The sequence below is a fragment of the Garra rufa genome, chromosome 18 (genome assembly GCF_049309525.1).
Source record: "Garra rufa chromosome 18, GarRuf1.0, whole genome shotgun sequence".
NCBI lineage: Eukaryota > Metazoa > Chordata > Actinopteri > Cypriniformes > Cyprinidae > Garra > Garra rufa.
The window spans coordinates 42,034,044-42,052,353 of NC_133378.1; the positions used below are offsets into that span (position 1 = coordinate 42,034,044).

The 18,310-nt window shown below is 36.0% G+C and overlaps 1 protein-coding gene across 1 annotated transcript; it reads right to left on the minus strand.

Moving 5' to 3' along the window:
• Positions 1-339: 339 nt before the first annotated feature.
• On the minus strand, positions 340-15,356 carry LOC141290690 (tetratricopeptide repeat protein 39B-like). Its single transcript, XM_073822788.1, has 5 exons — positions 15,192-15,356; positions 3,856-3,890; positions 3,662-3,766; positions 520-728; positions 340-425 (listed from the first exon to the last, which is right to left on the minus strand). The coding sequence occupies exons 1-5, from the start codon at positions 15,234-15,236 to the stop codon at positions 340-342; spliced, it is 480 nt and encodes a 159-aa protein (XP_073678889.1). The 5' UTR covers positions 15,237-15,356.
• Positions 15,357-18,310: the final 2,954 nt, after the last annotated feature.

Genomic DNA, 18,310 nt, shown 5'->3' on the forward strand with positions numbered 1-18,310 from the left:
ACCTTAAAAAAGCGGCTCATGCTGGAAAACCCTCCAATGTGGCTGAATTACAACAATTCTGCCAAGATGAGTGGGCCACAATTCCTGCACAGCGCTGTAACAGACTCATTGCAAGTTATCGCAAACGCTTGATTGCAGTTGTTGCTGCTAAGGGTGGCCCAACCAGTTATTAAGTTGTTTTCTTCATAATAAAAAACTGCATTAAAAAACTGCATGTTGTGTTTACTTGTGTTATCTTTGATTAATATTTAAATTTGTTTGATGATCTGAAAAGTAAAAAATCAGGAAGGGGGCCAACACTTTTTAACACCACTGTATGTCTGTGATTGGCTACATTGCTCAACGCTGCAAAAAACGTTGGATACATTGCCAGATCTTCAATTGCTTTCGTTTGAGCTTGGCTAACCGCTCCAGTTGCAGCGGGGCTGTCAGGGATTCCATGACTAACCATAATGTCGACCATGCATACGCACTTAAACACAATTCCCAGCACACACAGAGTCTCAGACACACACTTACCTGCTTTCAGGCTGTCTGGTGACTGTTTGGACATCAGGCTGGATATGGACTCCACCATCGAGTTTCGTTTCCTGAACCTCTGGCAGGTCTGTAAGGCTTCTTTGATGGTCGCCATACCGGCCTGGATGTCTTTGTGCTCGAAGGTCATGGTGGCCTGCATGACCAGAATACTGCAGTAGCCCAGCGCATGATACATGCTGTCCTTAGACCTACAGAACAAACGGCAGAATAACTAACTGCAGTCATATTTCCAGATGAAGCAGTTTGGCTTTACTTGATTCTCTATGAATAATTTTTTAGTCTCAAATCTGATCAGGATCTTTTGAGGAATGCTTGTTTCCACAAGCTTTACTTTCACTGTTCCTCACTGGAGGAACGATCTTCCCAAACCTCCAAAACATCTCACATCTTTATTTGTTCATGTCTCAGTCATCATTGGATTGCATTGCATTATATGTTTGGATCATTTCAAATCTCATTTCACGAAGACGTATTATTGGAGATATAGAGCGACAGCTGATATTTAGATCATTTTATGTCAGTATCTGCTCTACTGTTATAAAAATCTCATTGATTTACATTACAAGCAGCAGAATTTCATCATATAAATATCAGTATATCAGTCTGAGTCTATTTTTTGACAATTTTGTCTGAACTTTTAATAAACTGCTTAATTAACACATTTTTAACAATGCATTTATTCCTTTTTATTAAATTATTTTAATTAATGTGTTCATATTAAAATATTAAATAAATTAATTTAAATGTAATACATTATTAAAAAGTTTTAATTGTTAGTTTATATAAGCAAATGCAGTTAACTAAATGTAAAAAAAAATAAAATAATCATATATATATGTGACCCTGGACCACAAAACCAGTCATAAGGCTAAATTTTACAAAACTGAGATGTATACATCATTTGAAAGCTCAATAAATAAGCTTTCTGTCGATGTATGGTTTGTTAGGATAGGACAATATTTGGCCGAGATACATTTATTTGAAAAATAGGAATCTGAGGGTGCAAAAAATCAAAATACTGAGAAAATCACCTTTAAAGTTGTCCAAATTAAGTTCTTAACAATGCATATTACTAATCAAAAATGACATTTTGATATGTTTACAGTAGGAATTTTTCGAAAAATCTTCATAGACATGATCTTTACTTAATTTCCTAATGATTTTTGGCATAAAAGAAAAATCAAAAATTTTGACCCATACAATGTATTTTTGGCTATTGCTACAAATATACCCCAGCGACTTAAGACTGGTTTTGTGGTCCAGGGTCATATATATATATATATATATATATATATATATATATATATATATATATATATATATATATTTTTTTTTTTTTTTTAAATAAAATGTCACAGAAAATAAACACGTAATTATAGAAGCTGCAGTGTTATTAAATTTTTTTACATTTTTCAGCCAAATGTCAAAACTGTCTTATGGTGTAGCTGCCTCAAGCATGGTTCAATATATTCCAGCTTTTATAAATTAAAAGGAAAAGCGTAAAAATGTTAATAAACACCTCCAGTATAATTGTACAAGTGTCTGTTTTAGTCTATTTTAATGGCAATCATTTTTTCATCCATTTATTTCTGGAAGCACAGGAACTTGATACATTTCGTCTCTGAAAACCATGTCCTCTGGTGTGACACCATGTCCAGATTTTAAATCAGCCAATTCCAGAAAAAAAAAAAACTTTGACTTGAATGACCCCTGAAAGTTACTGAAGCCTGTGGTACATTTTTGTCTCAGAATTGTTCAAAGATTTAACTTTTTAGAAAGCAACACAAAAGTGTTACTTTTTGTTGTCATTTGGTATGACACCCCTAAATTAGATTATTTAATTAAAAACTGTATGTTAAACTACATAATCAATGACAGGTTAGCTTAGAATAGCAAGGTTACTAATTGACACAAAAGGCTAAAACGTCCTTCGATGTGACAGAAAATGTTTAAAAGATGCATTTTAAATAATTAAACAAGATTTGTTTAACTCCTTCATTTTTTTTTGACCATTCACAGTGTTCTTAAATGCAATTTACCAGGGTTGGGGTCAATTCAGGAATGAACTCAATTCAAAGAAGGAAATGGAATTGGAATTGGAATTCAACAACAATTACAGGAAACAGAGTTGGAATTGAATTGGAATTACAGGAAGTGGAATTCAATTTAGGGAAATTCCACTGAATTCCGTTTATTGCTGTTTCTGAGCATTTATTTGTGATTACATTTAGAGACATAAATTTGGACTTTATTTATGATGCTTTACAAATACCATGTATTAAATAGGGTTGATCAAATGCAAGTAAATAAAAATGAGAACTGTACATTATGAATTAATAATTGAATGACAGTGGTGATAAGTTTCTGGATGTACTATACATTCAATATATGATTACCACATAATATATGTCTTAACTCACAAAAAAATGAGTTATGTTCATTCATGTATTTCATTCACTTTTTATTGCATCGAATTATCATCATTTCCTGAAATTTGTCATGTGAAATGATCATGCTTAACACACTAAACATACAGTACTTTCTATTTCTTTTATACGTTTGTTGTTTATGTGATTTACAATATTTAATGTACTATAAACTATTAAGCAAATCAAGTCAAATTATTTTATTTAGCAACTAAAGTGGAATTTAGTGGAATTTATTTGAATTCAATTCTGTTTCCTGGCATTCCAATTCAATTCCAATTCCATTTCCTGTCAGCTGCATGCAATTCCAATTCCATTCCAGGAAGTGAATTGGAATTTACCATTCATTCTCAATTCAATTCATGAATGACCCCAACCCTGCAATTTACATTAATTAAACAATTTTCTAATATTTGGGCAGAAAACCTGTACCATTATAAAGTGTCATGAAAATAAATCTGAAATGTAATACTTTGTTTTTGAATCAGAAAAAATGTAGTGGAAGAGAGAGGACATGGAAATATAGACAGAAAATGAGGAGAAAGGAGATCCTAAGAGAACGATGCAGAAAGTAAACAGAATCAACATGATGCATTAAAAAGAGTAGCCATATAGCAACTTACAAAAGAGGAACAAAAGCAAATGTCAACATTATTACAAAATAAAAGTCACCAGGAACCAATGAAGCGCTTTACCAGGGTCTGAGCAGATCCAGCGCTTCAGAGAACTTGTTGTTGAGGACGAGGTTGAGGGCCATGTTGCACTCCTCAATAGACGTGCGCAGGTCCATCTTAGACGCCCTGAACACACACACAAACACACACACAATGAGAACTACAGCAATCTGACCGATGATCTGATGTGTGACTCACGATGTTCAGATACTCACACTGGGATGCGGTCGAAAGCATCTTCAAAACAGTCCTGAAACAAACAGAACAGATTATGAACATAAACACATGAATGTCTGATCATGTGACACGCTCTAACACACATGAGTTCAGATCAGCTCTCTAGTCTATTTATAGATGTGTGGTTATGTAACTCAATTCGAACTGTTGCTAATCTGATGCCTTAATTTATTAAATTAATACTTTTATTCACAAATATGGAGTTAGAATTGTTGCTTAATTCCAAATAAATACATTATGATCAGCAAATAAATGTAAAGCGATTGACAAAAAAAACAAAGAATAACCACAAAATAAATAAAATGAGATCCACAAATAAATCTTAGAGTTCCACAAACATGAATTATATTCACAAGTAAAAAAATCTGAAGCGCAAATAAAAAACATACTCACAAATATTTTTTTTAATTATACAAACACAACTTTGCCCGGCATTTATATGTGAATCGCATACTGTGCATTTGTAGATCGCTGCGCGTATTTGTGAATTTTGAAACATTTCAAGCGCCAAGACGCAAACTAATCCACAAACGGATGGACTCCACCCACCTTCTACTTAAGCCAATCAGATAGCGGCCACGTGGGGCTGACCAATCGTTGCACGCTCCAACAAATGTTTCAAAATCCACAAATATGCGCAGCGATCAACAAATGCACAGTATGCGATTCACATATAAATGCCGGGCAAAGTTGTGTTTGTATAATTAAAAAAAATATTTGTGAGTATGTTTTTTATTTGCAATTCAAATTTTTTTTTACTTGTGAATATAATTCATGTTTGTGGAACTCTAAGATTTATTTGTGGATCTCATTTTATTTATTTTGTGATTATGCTTGGTTTTTGTCAATCACTTTACATTTATTTGTGGATCATAATGTATTTATTTGGAATTATGCAACAATTTTAACTCCATACACAAAGGACGGATCAAATTGATTAAAAGTGTCAGTTAAGACATTTATAATCTTAAAAAGATTTCTATTTTTTAAGTAACTGCTGTTCTTTTGAACTTTCTATTCATCTGTGAATCCTGAAAAATTAAATGTATCACGGTTTCCACAAAAATATTGAGCAGCACAAGTGTTTTCAATATTGATAGTTTGTTGAGCAGCAAATCAGTATATTAGAATGATTTCTGAAGGATCATGTGACACTGAAGACTGCAGTAATGATGCTGAAAATTCAGCTGCGCATCACAGAAATAAATTACATTTGAACACATACAAAGAAAAGTATGGAAGCCCATTTTCGCTACTGAAGAAAAATGAAAAAGGTGATTGTGACTTTTTATCTCACAATTCTGACTTTTTATCTCGTTTTTTCTCAGACCTGTGAGAATAAAGACAATTGCGAGTTAAAAAGTCAGAATTGTTGGATATAAACTCACAATTGTGGGAGAAACTCACAATTCTGACTTTTTTTTCTCAGAACTGTGGAATATAAAGACAATTGCGAGTTAAAAAGTCAGAATTGCTAGATATAAAGTCAGAATTGTTGGATATAAACTCACAATTGTGGGAGAAACTTGCAATTCTGACTTTTTTCTCAGAATTGTGTGATATAAACACAATTGTGAGTTAAAAAGTTTTTAAATTTTTTTTAAGAAATCCTCAATGATAAAAATATATAGGGAAAAATTTTATTTTATTCAACTGAAAAACGATATGAACTTGAATTTCTGAAATTAAACTTCTATTTTAATGAATTATACGCAGTAATAAACATGTTAGCTAAAGCTGCATCATTCTAGATAAATTTAAAAATCACAAATAAAATAAATAAATTGGAGATCACCGATTCTCTCATGATTTTGAAGGGAAAAAAAAGACTAGAAATCTAAACAAAATTATGTAATTTACTAGTGGTTCTGACAAAATGTTCTAAGTCTTTTAAATAATATATTCGGAGAAGACTTATTTCGCAAGTAGAATCTCCTGAATTAATGATTCAGTGATATATACTTTTTTAGACGTGCAATTCTGACTTTTTTCCCTTGCAATTGCTACTTTGTTTCTCGCAAATCTGTCTTTTTTCTCAGACCTGTGAGATATAACAGCACAATTGTGAGTTAAAAAGTCAGGATTTGCTAGACGTAAAGTCAGAATTGCAAGAGATGAGATATAAATTCGCAATTCGGACTTTTACTCACAATTGTGAGTTAGTTTTTTGCAATTGTGACATTTTTCTTGCAACTGCGTGTTTGTTTCTCATAATTCAGTTTTTTTTTCTCAGAATTGTGAGATATAACTCACAATCTGAGAAAAAAAAGTCAGAATTGTTAGAAACAAAGTCGCAATTGCAAGAAAAATGTCAAAATTGTGAGAAACAACTATTGCGATGAAAAGAGTTAGAATTACAAGAAAAAAAGTCAGAATTGCAAATTTATATCTCTTGCAATTGTGAACCTTTTTTTCTTTTTTTATTCAGTGGCAGAAACAGGCTTCCATAGAAAAGAGCTATTTTACATTGTAAAAATATTTCAGATTTTTTACTGTATTTTTGATCACATAAATGCAGCATTGGTCGTAATTTGTCAAATTTGCCACGAACCTACATATCCTGCAGGCAAACCATGGCTCAGAGAAATTAAAAATACTGGAAAGCTAAAACTATTAGTGGAATCAACAGTATTAAAAATATTTAAAAAATATTAATAAAATACAAAATCTAAAATAATATTAAACATATTACAAATTTATTCTCTGAGAATCTTTCTCACAAAACAACCTGTCTTTCTAGTTCTGTTAAATGAGGAACGTGAGGAACATTGATTGTGTATCATTAGTTTATTTAGTTTTTAGCCTCAAGCAGTAACTTCACATAATGCTTTGTAATTCTAACCCACTGCTGATGGCAAGATATTATGTGACCTTTTACAGACACTCCTCTATGAATTGCAAGAATGCAGCAGGTTTTAAGATAGAAACAGCCAACAAATGAAAATTTACTGTTGCAATTTTATGTCAATGGCATTTGAAATGATATTCCAGACATTGGCTTTTTTATCGACGTCAGTCGTCCTGCCCTAAAGACATCTAAAAACTCCACATGATGATAATGCATGAAGAGTGCTACTGTCATTAATATTTATCCCAATCTATCCAACTGCAGCACTTAAAACATGAGGCATTCGTTATGAACGAAAGAGCAATAGTGTTTAATGTTTAATGTGCTGTACATTAATAAATATTTTATATAGTGGACTGCACTGACCTACTATGACATAATCTCACAAAACAGCTTCAAATGTAATATTTAATATTTAGATTTTGTAGCTGAGAGTCAGAAAGATAAATGGGTGTAAATGTGTTGCAACTGATTTTGATGAATGACCAACACCCAAAGTGACATTTGTGCAGTTCATTTGGGATAAAAACAAGAATTGACCTGCAATCAGACACTGAGTCACTGTAAACCAGTTTGCCCTTTCAAACTATTTAAAGGCTTATAAACTTGGTGCTGCGTGTCTTTGGCAGGGTGTGCGCGTGTGTGATTGTAAATACCTCTGTTTTATACTCTGGAAATACTATGAGACTTTATTCCCCTAGTATTTCGGCTTTATTCTCGTAGTATTTTCACTTAATTCTCATAGTACTTTCTTTGTTCTTTCTTTATTTATCGCTTTATTCTTGCGGTATTCCGACTTTGTTCTCGCGGTATTCCGACTTTGTTCTCGCGGTATTCCGATTTTGTTTTCGCGGTATTCCGACTTTGTTCTCGCGGTATTCCGATTTTGTTTTCGCGGTATTCCGATTTTGTTTTCGCGGTATTCCGACTTTGTTCTCGCGGTATTCCGATTTTGTTTTCGCGGTATTCCGACTTTGTTCTCGCGGTATTCCGATTTTGTTCTCGCGGTATTCCGACTGTTCTCGCGGTATTACGACTTTGTTCTCGCGGTATTACGACTTTGTTCTCGCGGTATTACGACTGTTCTCGCGGTATTCCGACTTTGTTCTCGCGGTATTACGACTGTTCTCGCGGTATTACGACTTTGTTCTCGCGGTATTACGACTTTGTTCTCGCGGTATTACGACTTTGTTCTCGCGGTATTACGACTTTGTTCTCGCGGTATTACGACTTTGTTCTCGCGGTATTACGACTTTGTTCTCGCGGTATTACGACTTTGTTCTCGCGGTATTACGACTTTGTTCTCGCGGTATTACGACTTTGTTCTCACGGTATTCCGACTTTGTTCTCGCGGTATTACGCCTTTGTTCTCGCGGTATTCCGACTGTTCTCGCGGTATTACTATTTTGTTCTCGCGGTATTCCGACTGTTCTCGCGGTATTACGACTTTGTTCTCGCGGTATTCCGACTTTGTTCTCGCGGTATTCCGATTTTGTTTTCGCGGTATTCCGACTTTGTTCTCGCGGTATTCCGACTTTGTTCTCGCGGTATTCGCGGTATTCCGACTTTGTTCTCGCGGTATTCCGATTTTGTTTTCGCGGTATTCCGATTTTGTTTTCGCGGTATTCCGACTTTGTTCTCGCGGTATTACGACTTTGTTCTCGCGGTATTCCGATTTTGTTCTCGCGGTATTCCGACTGTTCTCGCGGTATTCCGATTTTGTTCTCGCGGTACTACGACTTTGTTTTCGCGGTATTCCGACTTTGTTCTCGCGGTATTACGATTTTGTTCTCGCGGTATTCCGACTGTTCTCGCGGTATTACGACTTTGTTCTCGCGGTATTCCGACTTTGTTCTCGCGGTATTCCGATTTTGTTCTCGCGGTACTACGACTTTGTTTTCGCGGTATTCCGACTTTGTTCTCGCGGTATTACGATTTTGTTCTCGCGGTATTACGCCTTTGTTCTCGCGGTATTCCGACTGTTCTCGCGGTATTACTATTTTGTTCTCGCGGTATTCCGACTGTTCTCGCGGTATTACGACTTTGTTCTCGCGGTATTCCGACTTTGTTCTCGCGGTATTCCGATTTTGTTCTCGCGGTACTACGACTTTGTTTTCGCGGTATTCCGACTTTGTTCTCGCGGTATTACGATTTTGTTCTCGCGGTATTACGACTTTGTTCTCGCGGTATTACGACTTTGTTCTCGCGGTATTACGACTTTGTTCTCGCGGTATTACGACTTTGTTCTCGCGGTATTACGACTTTGTTCTCGCGGTATTACGACTTTGTTCTCGCGGTATTCCGACTTTGTTCTCACGGTATTCCGACTTTGTTCTCGCGGTATTACGCCTTTGTTCTCGCGGTATTCCGACTGTTCTCGCGGTATTACTATTTTGTTCTCGCGGTATTACGCCTTTGTTCTCGCGGTATTCCGACTGTTCTCGCGGTATTACTATTTTGTTCTCGCGGTACTACGACTTTGTTTTCGCGGTATTCCGACTTTGTTCTCGCGGTATTACGATTTTGTTCTCGCGGTATTACGACTTTGTTCTCGCGGTATTACGACTTTGTTCTCGCGGTATTACGACTTTGTTCTCGCGGTATTACGACTTTGTTCTCGCGGTATTACGACTTTGTTCTCGCGGTATTACGACTGTTCTCGCGGTATTACGACTTTGTTCTCGCGGTATTACGACTTTGTTCTTGCGGTATTACGACTGTTCTCGCGGTATTACGACTTTGTTCTCGCGGTATTCCGACTGTTCTCGCGGTATTACTATTTTGTTCTCGCGGTATTACGACTGTTCTCGCGGTATTACGACTTTGTTCTCGCGGTATTCCGACTGTTCTCGCGGTATTACTATTTTGTTCTCGCGGTATTACGACTTTGTTCTCGCGGTATTCCGACTTTGTTCTCGCGGTATTCCGATTTTGTTTTCGCGGTATTCCGACTTTGTTCTCGCGGTATTCCGATTTTGTTTTCGCGGTATTCCGACTTTGTTCTCGCGGTATTCCGATTTTGTTCTCGCGGTATTCCGACTGTTCTCGCGGTATTACGACTTTGTTCTCGCGGTATTACGACTTTGTTCTCGTGGTATTACGACTTTGTTCTTGCGGTATTACGACTTTGTTCTCGCGGTATTACGACTTTGTTCTCGCGGTATTACGACTTTGTTCTCGCGGTATTACGACTGTTCTCGCGGTATTACGACTTTGTTCTCGCGGTATTACGCCTTTGTTCTCGCGGTATTCCGACTGTTCTCGCGGTATTACGATTTTGTTCTCGCGGTATTCCGACTTTGTTCTCGCGGTATTCCGACTTTGTTCTCGCGGTATTACGACTTTGTTCTCGCGGTATTACGACTTTGTTCTCGCGGTATTACGACTTTGTTCTCGCGGTATTACGACTTTGTTCTCGCGGTATTACGACTTTGTTCTCGCGGTATTACGACTTTGTTCTCGCGGTATTACGCCTTTGTTCTCGCGGTATTCCGACTTTGTTCTCGCGGTATTACGACTTTGTTCTCGCGGTATTACGACTTTGTTCTCGCGGTATTCCGACTTTGTTCTCGCGGTATTCTAACGTTATTCTATCGGTATTCTGACTTTATTCTCGTTATATAGTCTATAAACTCGTTAGTCAACTAGGAAAAAATATTTTATTTAAATGGTTTAATGTTATTTAATGTACGTTTGAATGAATCACCAGCCACCATTTAAATGTTTACATTTCAACAATAAACTCGAGCAGAAACATAATTATATCATCAAATATAAAACCTGCCTTAAATGTCTTTATATAACTCGTTTTTTGAGTTATTTTAATATAGCCAAAAATAAACAGCAATTTAATGTATTAGTTTGGACTCTGTTGTTAATTTTAATTTACTAAGTGAGAGGGTTCCTTGTATATTTACAGCTTAAAAAAATTTACATGTTATCATGAGCGTGTGAATCAGAATTGGAACGAATCATGAAATTTTTTGGGACAAATATAACAGTATTACTCTCATAAGCCTTAAAAAAAAAACAGACACTGAGAAACATTTAATGGAAAATCGTAAGCACTTATATAAGCATTTCAAATGAATAAAAGAGCTGAGTCCATCACGAGGACTGAGTTCGTGTTCTGTTTGCCTGTTTTATGAAGTGCAGAAATGCTCTTAGTTGCTCTTAGTGTGTGTGTGTGTGTGTGTGTGTGTGTGTGTGTGTGTGTGTGTGTGTGTGTGTGTGGTGTAATGTTGTAATAGCATAAGTGGATTACATGCATTAGGCTACAGATCAGCAGCTCAAACACACACTCGTTCATTCATTCTCAGTAAGCATGCAGTAATATCTGTGTACGATCAACAACAGACAATCTGCAGTGGAAAAAGCACAAGGTCAGTGAGAGTAACTGGATCTGCCTCACACACACACAGTGCCTCGGGTGTTTATCAATAAATAAACATCATGCAGCGCTGAGAGACACACTGCACACTTTAAAAGCCTTTCATCAGAAGGTCTCAAACACACAGCGCCATTACAAGTGTGTGTTTCAGGATGAGAGTCTGCCACGCCGGCGGGATGAAGCACCTGGTTGCCATGGAAACAGTTCTGTCAGGTGACAATATTAGATAAGAAATGACGTGCTGCAGCTCTGATGGATGCTATATATGCTACAGGTAGTCCAAAATGCAGCTGCTAGAGTCCTTACCAGGTCAAGAAAATATGATCATATTACCCCAATTTTACAGTCTCTACACTGGCTACCTATTAGGTTCCGTATCACTTACAAAATATTACTTCTTACCTATAAGGCCCTTAATGGTTTAGCTCCTGCATACCTAACTAGTCTCCTACTATGCTACAATCCCTCACGCTCCCTAAGGTCGCAAAACTCTGGACTTTTAGTAGTACCTAGGATAGCAAAGTCCACTAAAGGTGGGAGAGCCTTTTCTCATTTGGCTCCCAAACTCTGGAATAGCCTTCCTGATAACGTTCGGGGTTCAGACACACTCTCTATGTTTAAATCTAGATTAAAGACTCATCTCTTTAGCCAAGCATTCACATAATGTATCTCATAACGTTGAAATTTCAGTTACATCTGATCAAATGCACATTAATATTCCTCAGCTTGGGCTAAACACATCATTTTTGTTTGGTCGGAAGTTGGAACAGCAGCTACGCTAATTATTTCTGTTTCTCTGTCTTTGCCACGGGATTTCCATCCCGTGGTAACTAGGATTTACACAAGATTCAGCCCGGATTCAGATGAAGAGATGATGCCAACCCCTCAGAGGACCGCAGATGATGCCAGCCTTGAAACAACATACAGCACTACATAATTTTCCTACAAGTTTGATTACAGCACATAACCATTGCAATTAGTGTTCATCATCTGTTTAATTACACAGTTTCTGATTTAATATTTATATCATATGTACATCGACTCAACATACAGTATTCACCACTAATAAGCTACTAAATATATTGTAGTAGCCTAAAACTTTTGTGCAGCTGCTCTGCAACAATCTGTATTGTAAAAAGCGCTATACAAATAAACTTGAATTGAATTGAATATATGCAGTGTTTGGGGGTCATGCATTGCAAGTAACGCAGGTTACCTAATAATATGACTTTTTCCAAGTAACTAGTAAAGTATCGCATTACTTTTTAATTGACAAGAAAATATCCGAGTTACTTTTTCAAATCAGTAACGCCAGTTACTTTCCCCCCATTTATTGATTAATAGCTCTCCTGTCCCCATGTTGAGAGAAATTGTGAGCAAGATGTTACTTTAGTTCTAGAATAAACATGAACATTCATTCATTCATCTCACTCACTAAAAAACAGATACAGTGTTCTTCAAAATGAATAAAAACTGTGAAATTCAATGCAAACCTGCAATAATTAAATGTTAAATAATACAAATATCCTTTATGTATTTAATCCCATTTTATTAAGCGATGTCTTTGCTGCTGACCTTCGATGATCCGATTCATCCATACTAATAAGCAGAAATTCCTCAAGATAATCTAACCTTTGTTTTCCTTTTTTTTAATTCCTGTTTTTTCTCTAAGCCTGAGGCTTTTGGTGTGAAAAGGCTTTACATTTGACAAAAATATAACTTTTTATATTAAAAACAAACAAGCAAGCCCTGGCCAGATTTAAAAAGTAACGCAAAAGTAACGTAACGCATTACTTCCCATAAAAAGTAACTAAGTAACGTAATTAGTTACATTTTTAGGGAGTAACTCACTATTGTAATGCATTACTTTTAAAAGTAACTTTCCCCAACACTGGTTATTACACGCTTAATGTCGTTATGATAACATACATGACCCTGGAGCACAAAACCAGTCTTAAGTAACACTGGTATATTTGTAGCAATAGCTGACAACACATTGTATGGGTCAAAATGATCGATTTTATGCCAAAAATCATTAGGATATTAAGTAAAGATCATGTTAGATGAAGATATTTTGTACATTTTTTACCGTAAATATTTCAAAACTTAATTTTTGATTAGTAATATGCATTGCTAAGAACTTCATTTGGACAACTTTAAAGGCGATTTTCTCAATATTTAGATTTTTTTGGCACCCTCAGATTCCAGATTTTGAAATAGTAGCTTATTTATTTAGCTTTCAGATGACATCTCAATTAAAAAGAAAAAATGGACCTTTTTGACTGGTTTTCTAGTCCAGGGTCACATATGCAAGATTATTAATGCATGAATCAAACACTGCCATGCAAAAAATGCTTTTCTTACTTATATTTTTTTGTCTTGTTTCCAGCAAATATATCTAAGAATTCTTAAATCAAGAAAGATTTTCTAGATTAGTAAAAATGATTGTCTTGTTTTCAGAAAAAACATGTCAAAATTAAGTATGTTTTTTGCTAAATAATCTGCCAATGGGGTAAGAAAAATGATCTTGTTTTCTGTTTTGAATTATTTTGCTTGTTCTAAGCAAAAACTCACTTAATTTTGACTTGTTTTTTTCTGAAAACAAGACAATAATTTTGAATAATCTAGAAAATCCTTCTTGATTTAAGGATTTTTAGATATTTTGGCTGGAAACAAGACAAAAAAAAATTTTGCCCTGTGAAACAAAAAAATTTGCAAGCCTAAATATAAAAAAAACTTTAAAGGCAATATTTACATTTTTTGCACCCTCAGACTGCAGATTTTCAAATAGTTTTACAATAACAAACCATACATCAATGGAAAAGCTTGTTTGTTCAGCTTTCAGATGATGTATCTATTATTTTTTTAGTCTTGTTTCCAGCCAAAATATCTAAAAATTCTTAAATCAAGAAGGATTTTCCAGACAAGTAAAAATTATTGTGTTTTCAGAAAAAAAAAACAAGTCAAAATTAAGAGTGTTTTTGCTTGAAACAAGCTAAATAATCTGCCAATGGGGTAAGAAAAATAATCTTGTCTTCTGTTTGAAATAAGATTATTTTTCTTACCCCATTGGCAGATTATTTGGCTTGTTCTAAGCAAGACTTGTTTTTTTCTCATTTTTACTCGTCTAGAAAATCCTTCTTGATTTAAGAATTTTTAGATATATTGGCTTGAAACAAGACAAAAAAATCTAAGTAAGAAAAGCATTTTGCACTGTGAAACACATTTTTGCAACCCTAAATATATCAAAACGTAATTTTTGATAAGTAACATGCATTAAAAACTTAATTTAGACAACTTTAAAAGCGATTTTCTCAATATTTAGATTTTTTTGCACCCTCAGATATCACATTTTTTAATATAGTTGTACAATAACAAACCATACATCAATGGAAAAGCTTATTTAGTCAGCTTTCACATGATGCACACATTTCAATTTAAAAGAAAATGGCCTCTTATGACTGGTTTTGTAGTCCAGGGTCACATTTGCTCCTAAACACATCAACAACACACACACACACACACACACACACACAAAAAAAAAATTATGATGGGAGCCATGGAAAAACCAGTTATGAAAGAAACCACTGTATTGCCATGACTATGAGATGGAAACATGAATTGTGATGGTAACTTTGTTTTTATTCTCTGAAGTAGTCGTGTAGATACTGTATCAATATCATCGCTGCATCATTGTACCGACGCAGCACTTTTTATGAGGCTGAACAAAAGTGAATGAACTTCGAGCTTAACCTTTATGACGTCACGCCGTGACGCCAGACGTTTACCTGAACACACACACACGCGCACAGTTGTCATTCACATCGAGTCAATATGTAATTAAATCACTGTGTTTGGAGAAATCCAGACGAATAAACAGCGACTTCCGCATCTGAGAGGACAAGAGCCCTATGTAGTGTGTCAGCGTCTTAACACCTAATGAGCTCCCTAGATAGCGCATCTCAGACGCGTTCGTCGGGGCCACAAGCGTTTTCCTCGTCAGTATCGTGACCTAGACTGCAAGTAATGCGTTTGGAGACACGGCTGGCATTTACGGTCAGATATCTGACACTCACCTCCTCCGGTTCCGCGCCGTCCGCTCCGTTACCGACCCGAGCCATGGCGCTTGATTCCCTGAGATCGGCGCGGAATGTTTGCTTGCATTAACAGTCACACATCTGGATCCGTCCGGGTTCTCCGGCTTGTGCGCTGCTGAAGGCGGTTCTTCACGGCGGGTTCGGTTCAGCCTCTCGGTTGGTTACGGACGCCGAATGTCGTCGTCGGAGGTGTGACGTTTGGTTCAACGGACACGCCCACCGACGCGTCACGCAGGCGCTTTGCGGTTACAAACATTGTGAAAATATTCGTAATTTGATTAATTATCCAGAGTGTTGTCATAATCAGCCGTTTGTCCATTAATAATGAATACCGTAGTTTTGTTTACCGCAACGGTTTGTGTAAACCGGACGCAGAATTACCGGTCCTACTATGGTGAGACTGTCGCTCATGAATATTAATGACGTCCTGAGGAATATGCTTGGTAACTTTCCTGACGCATATCCTGATTAATATTCATGAGCCATGCCTCGCCCACAGCGGGCTTCGCTTATTGGCCAGCAGACTTGTCCTCGCCTACCAACGCCAATCGGTTTGGCGCATGTTACGTCACGTATTTATAATTAGTGAGCTCGAGCTTCGCCATAGTAGGATTTCTAAAGTCAGTGGAAGAGATTTTGGAGCTGCACAGTACTTTATAATGAATGCGTTTATCTGCTTCCATTAGCTCCTTTTACATTGACTATCACTCTACAACAATAATTTCTCAAATATTTATTATAAACTGATCATGTAAGATTGACTTCAGTGGTATGAGATGACTGTCGCCAACTGAATAGCAGTGGTAAAATATTTAAAATATATAGTGAATTAAGCTACAAACTCTGAAGGTGATGACCTCGATGACTGTTGCCGTCTATGGGCACAACCGATTCAATTGAGTGAGTCATTTACACTGGAAGCGCTCTAAATGATTCAAACTCAAACTCGATTCACTAGCATAAACCAGATCAAAAGAGTCGTTCATTTTCAAATTTGACGTTGCTTGTAATAATGAGTTTTAAAAAGCACGTAGTGTTGGGTGAAACTGAGCTTTTCAAAATTCCGAATTAGTTATTGGTTAGCAAAATTATTTACTGGAAGCGTTAATTATTTGATTCGGATCGAAATGGAACCTCTGAGCGTGAATCACAAATCATTTGATTCAGATTGTAATGTTTTCAGGCACTTTGTAAATCATTTGATTCAGATCGGGAGCGCAGATCGCCGCTTCGCTCATCAGATTGGAGCTTCAGAGCAGGAGTCGCGAATCATTTGATTCAGATTGGAACTTTTTCAGGAAGTTTGCAAATCATTATTCAGACCAGAACTTTGGAGCGCGGATCACCGATTCGTGAATCATCATAAGATCGGAGCTTCGTAGCGTGAAGCGCGAATCATTTGTTTCAGGTTAGAACTTTTGAAGCAGTTTGCGAATCATTATTCAGATCGGAACTTCGGAGTGTGGATTGCAAATCATTTGACTTAGATCAGCACTCTTTCTGGTGCTTTGTGAACCTTTGATTCAGATCGGAATACAGAGCACGGATCGCAAATCACTTTATTTAGATCGAAACTTTTCAGCTGGTTTGAGAAACATCATTCAGATTGGAGCTTCGGTGAATCATTTGATTCAGATTGGAATTAAAAGTGCGGATCGTGAATCATTTTATTTGGATCAAAACTTTTCAGTCGGTTCATGAATCAGGACTTCGGAGCGCAGATCGCGAATCATTTGATTCAAATCGGAAGTTTGTAAAGTGGATCGCGAATCAACTTTTCAGTTGGTTTGCGAAACATTTTTTAGATCGGGATTTCAGACGGCGGATCGAGAATCATTTGATATAGATCTCAACTTTTCTGGCGGTTCGTGAATTCTTAGATTGGAGAGTGAGTCGCGAATCATTCGATTCAGATCTTTTGCAGGTGGTTTGTGAATCATTTGATTCAGATCAGAACTTGACAGAATGATTTTCCGCTGGTTCACGAATTATCAGATCGGAGCTTCGGAGTGCGGATCGCGAAACATTTGACTCAGACCAAAGCCTTTTCAGGCAGATTGCGAATCGTTTGATTCAAATCGGAACTTTTTAACGCGGTTTGCGAATCATTTGATGCAGATCGGAACTTTTAATCCTTTTTTCTTTCTTTCTGTCTTGCAAACAGTACAAAAAAAAAGTACAGTTATAAGAACAAATAAAGAAAAGGAAGTATAAAGATACAAATCCATTTAAGAATGGTTTTAGTATAGTATAGTGCAGTAACTATAGTTTTTGTCATATTGATAAGCATTTGTATATAACCAGTTTTACTACAAATGCCATGGTCAAATTATGATTAGTGTTGCAAAACTATGGTTAATTTTCCTAAGGGATGTGTTGCCAGATTAACAAAATAAATGTAATAAATTTACTTCTTGAATAGTTTTTTTATATGTGACCCTGGAGCACAAAACCAGTCTTAAGTCGCTGGGGTAATATTTGTAGCAATAGCCAAAAATACATTGTATGGGTCAAAATTATTGATTTTTCTTTTATGCCAAAAATCATTATGAAATTAAGTAAAGATCATGTTGCATGAATATTTTTGGTAAAATTCCTACTATAAATATATCAAAATGTAATTTTTGATTAGTAATATGCATTGCTAAGAACTTAAATTGGACAACTTTAAAGGTCATTTTCTCAGTATTTTGATTTTTTTGCACCCTCAGATTTCAGATTTTCAAATAGATGAATCTCAGCCAAATATTGTCCTATCCTCACAAACCATACATCAATAGAAAGCTTATTTATTGAATTTTCATATGGTGTATACATCTCAGTTTTGTAAAATGTAACCTTATGACTGGTTTTGTGGTCCAGGGTCACATATAGTTTATGAAAGTCTAGTTCAACTTTGAATAAAGTAAGGATTATGTATGTGAAATTTAGCTATCAGAAAACACTAGTAAGTTATATTTTGCTATATTATGTTTTAAATAGTAAAACATTTCAAAGAAAACACCTTTAAAACTGCTCTAATGTTAGTTAAAAAAAAAATTAGTGTAATTATTATCTGATGAATATGCCAACATAAAAAGCTCTCTTTATCATTTATG

What these genes read in the sequence shown, in the direction of transcription:
- LOC141290690 (XM_073822788.1), bottom strand. Translation starts at nt 15,236, where the DNA reads ATGGCTCGGGTCGGTAACGGAGCGGACGGCGCGGAACCGGAGGAG. An exon ending in CTGGATCTGCTCAGACCCTG is followed by an intron (nt 729 to 3,661) that starts GTAAAGCGCTTC and finishes TTTGTTCTGTAG; the next exon opens with GTCTAAGGACAGCATGTATC. An exon ending in ACCAGACAGCCTGAAAGCAG is followed by an intron (nt 426 to 519) that starts GTAAGTGTGTGT and finishes AATCCCTGACAG; the next exon opens with CCCCGCTGCAACTGGAGCGG.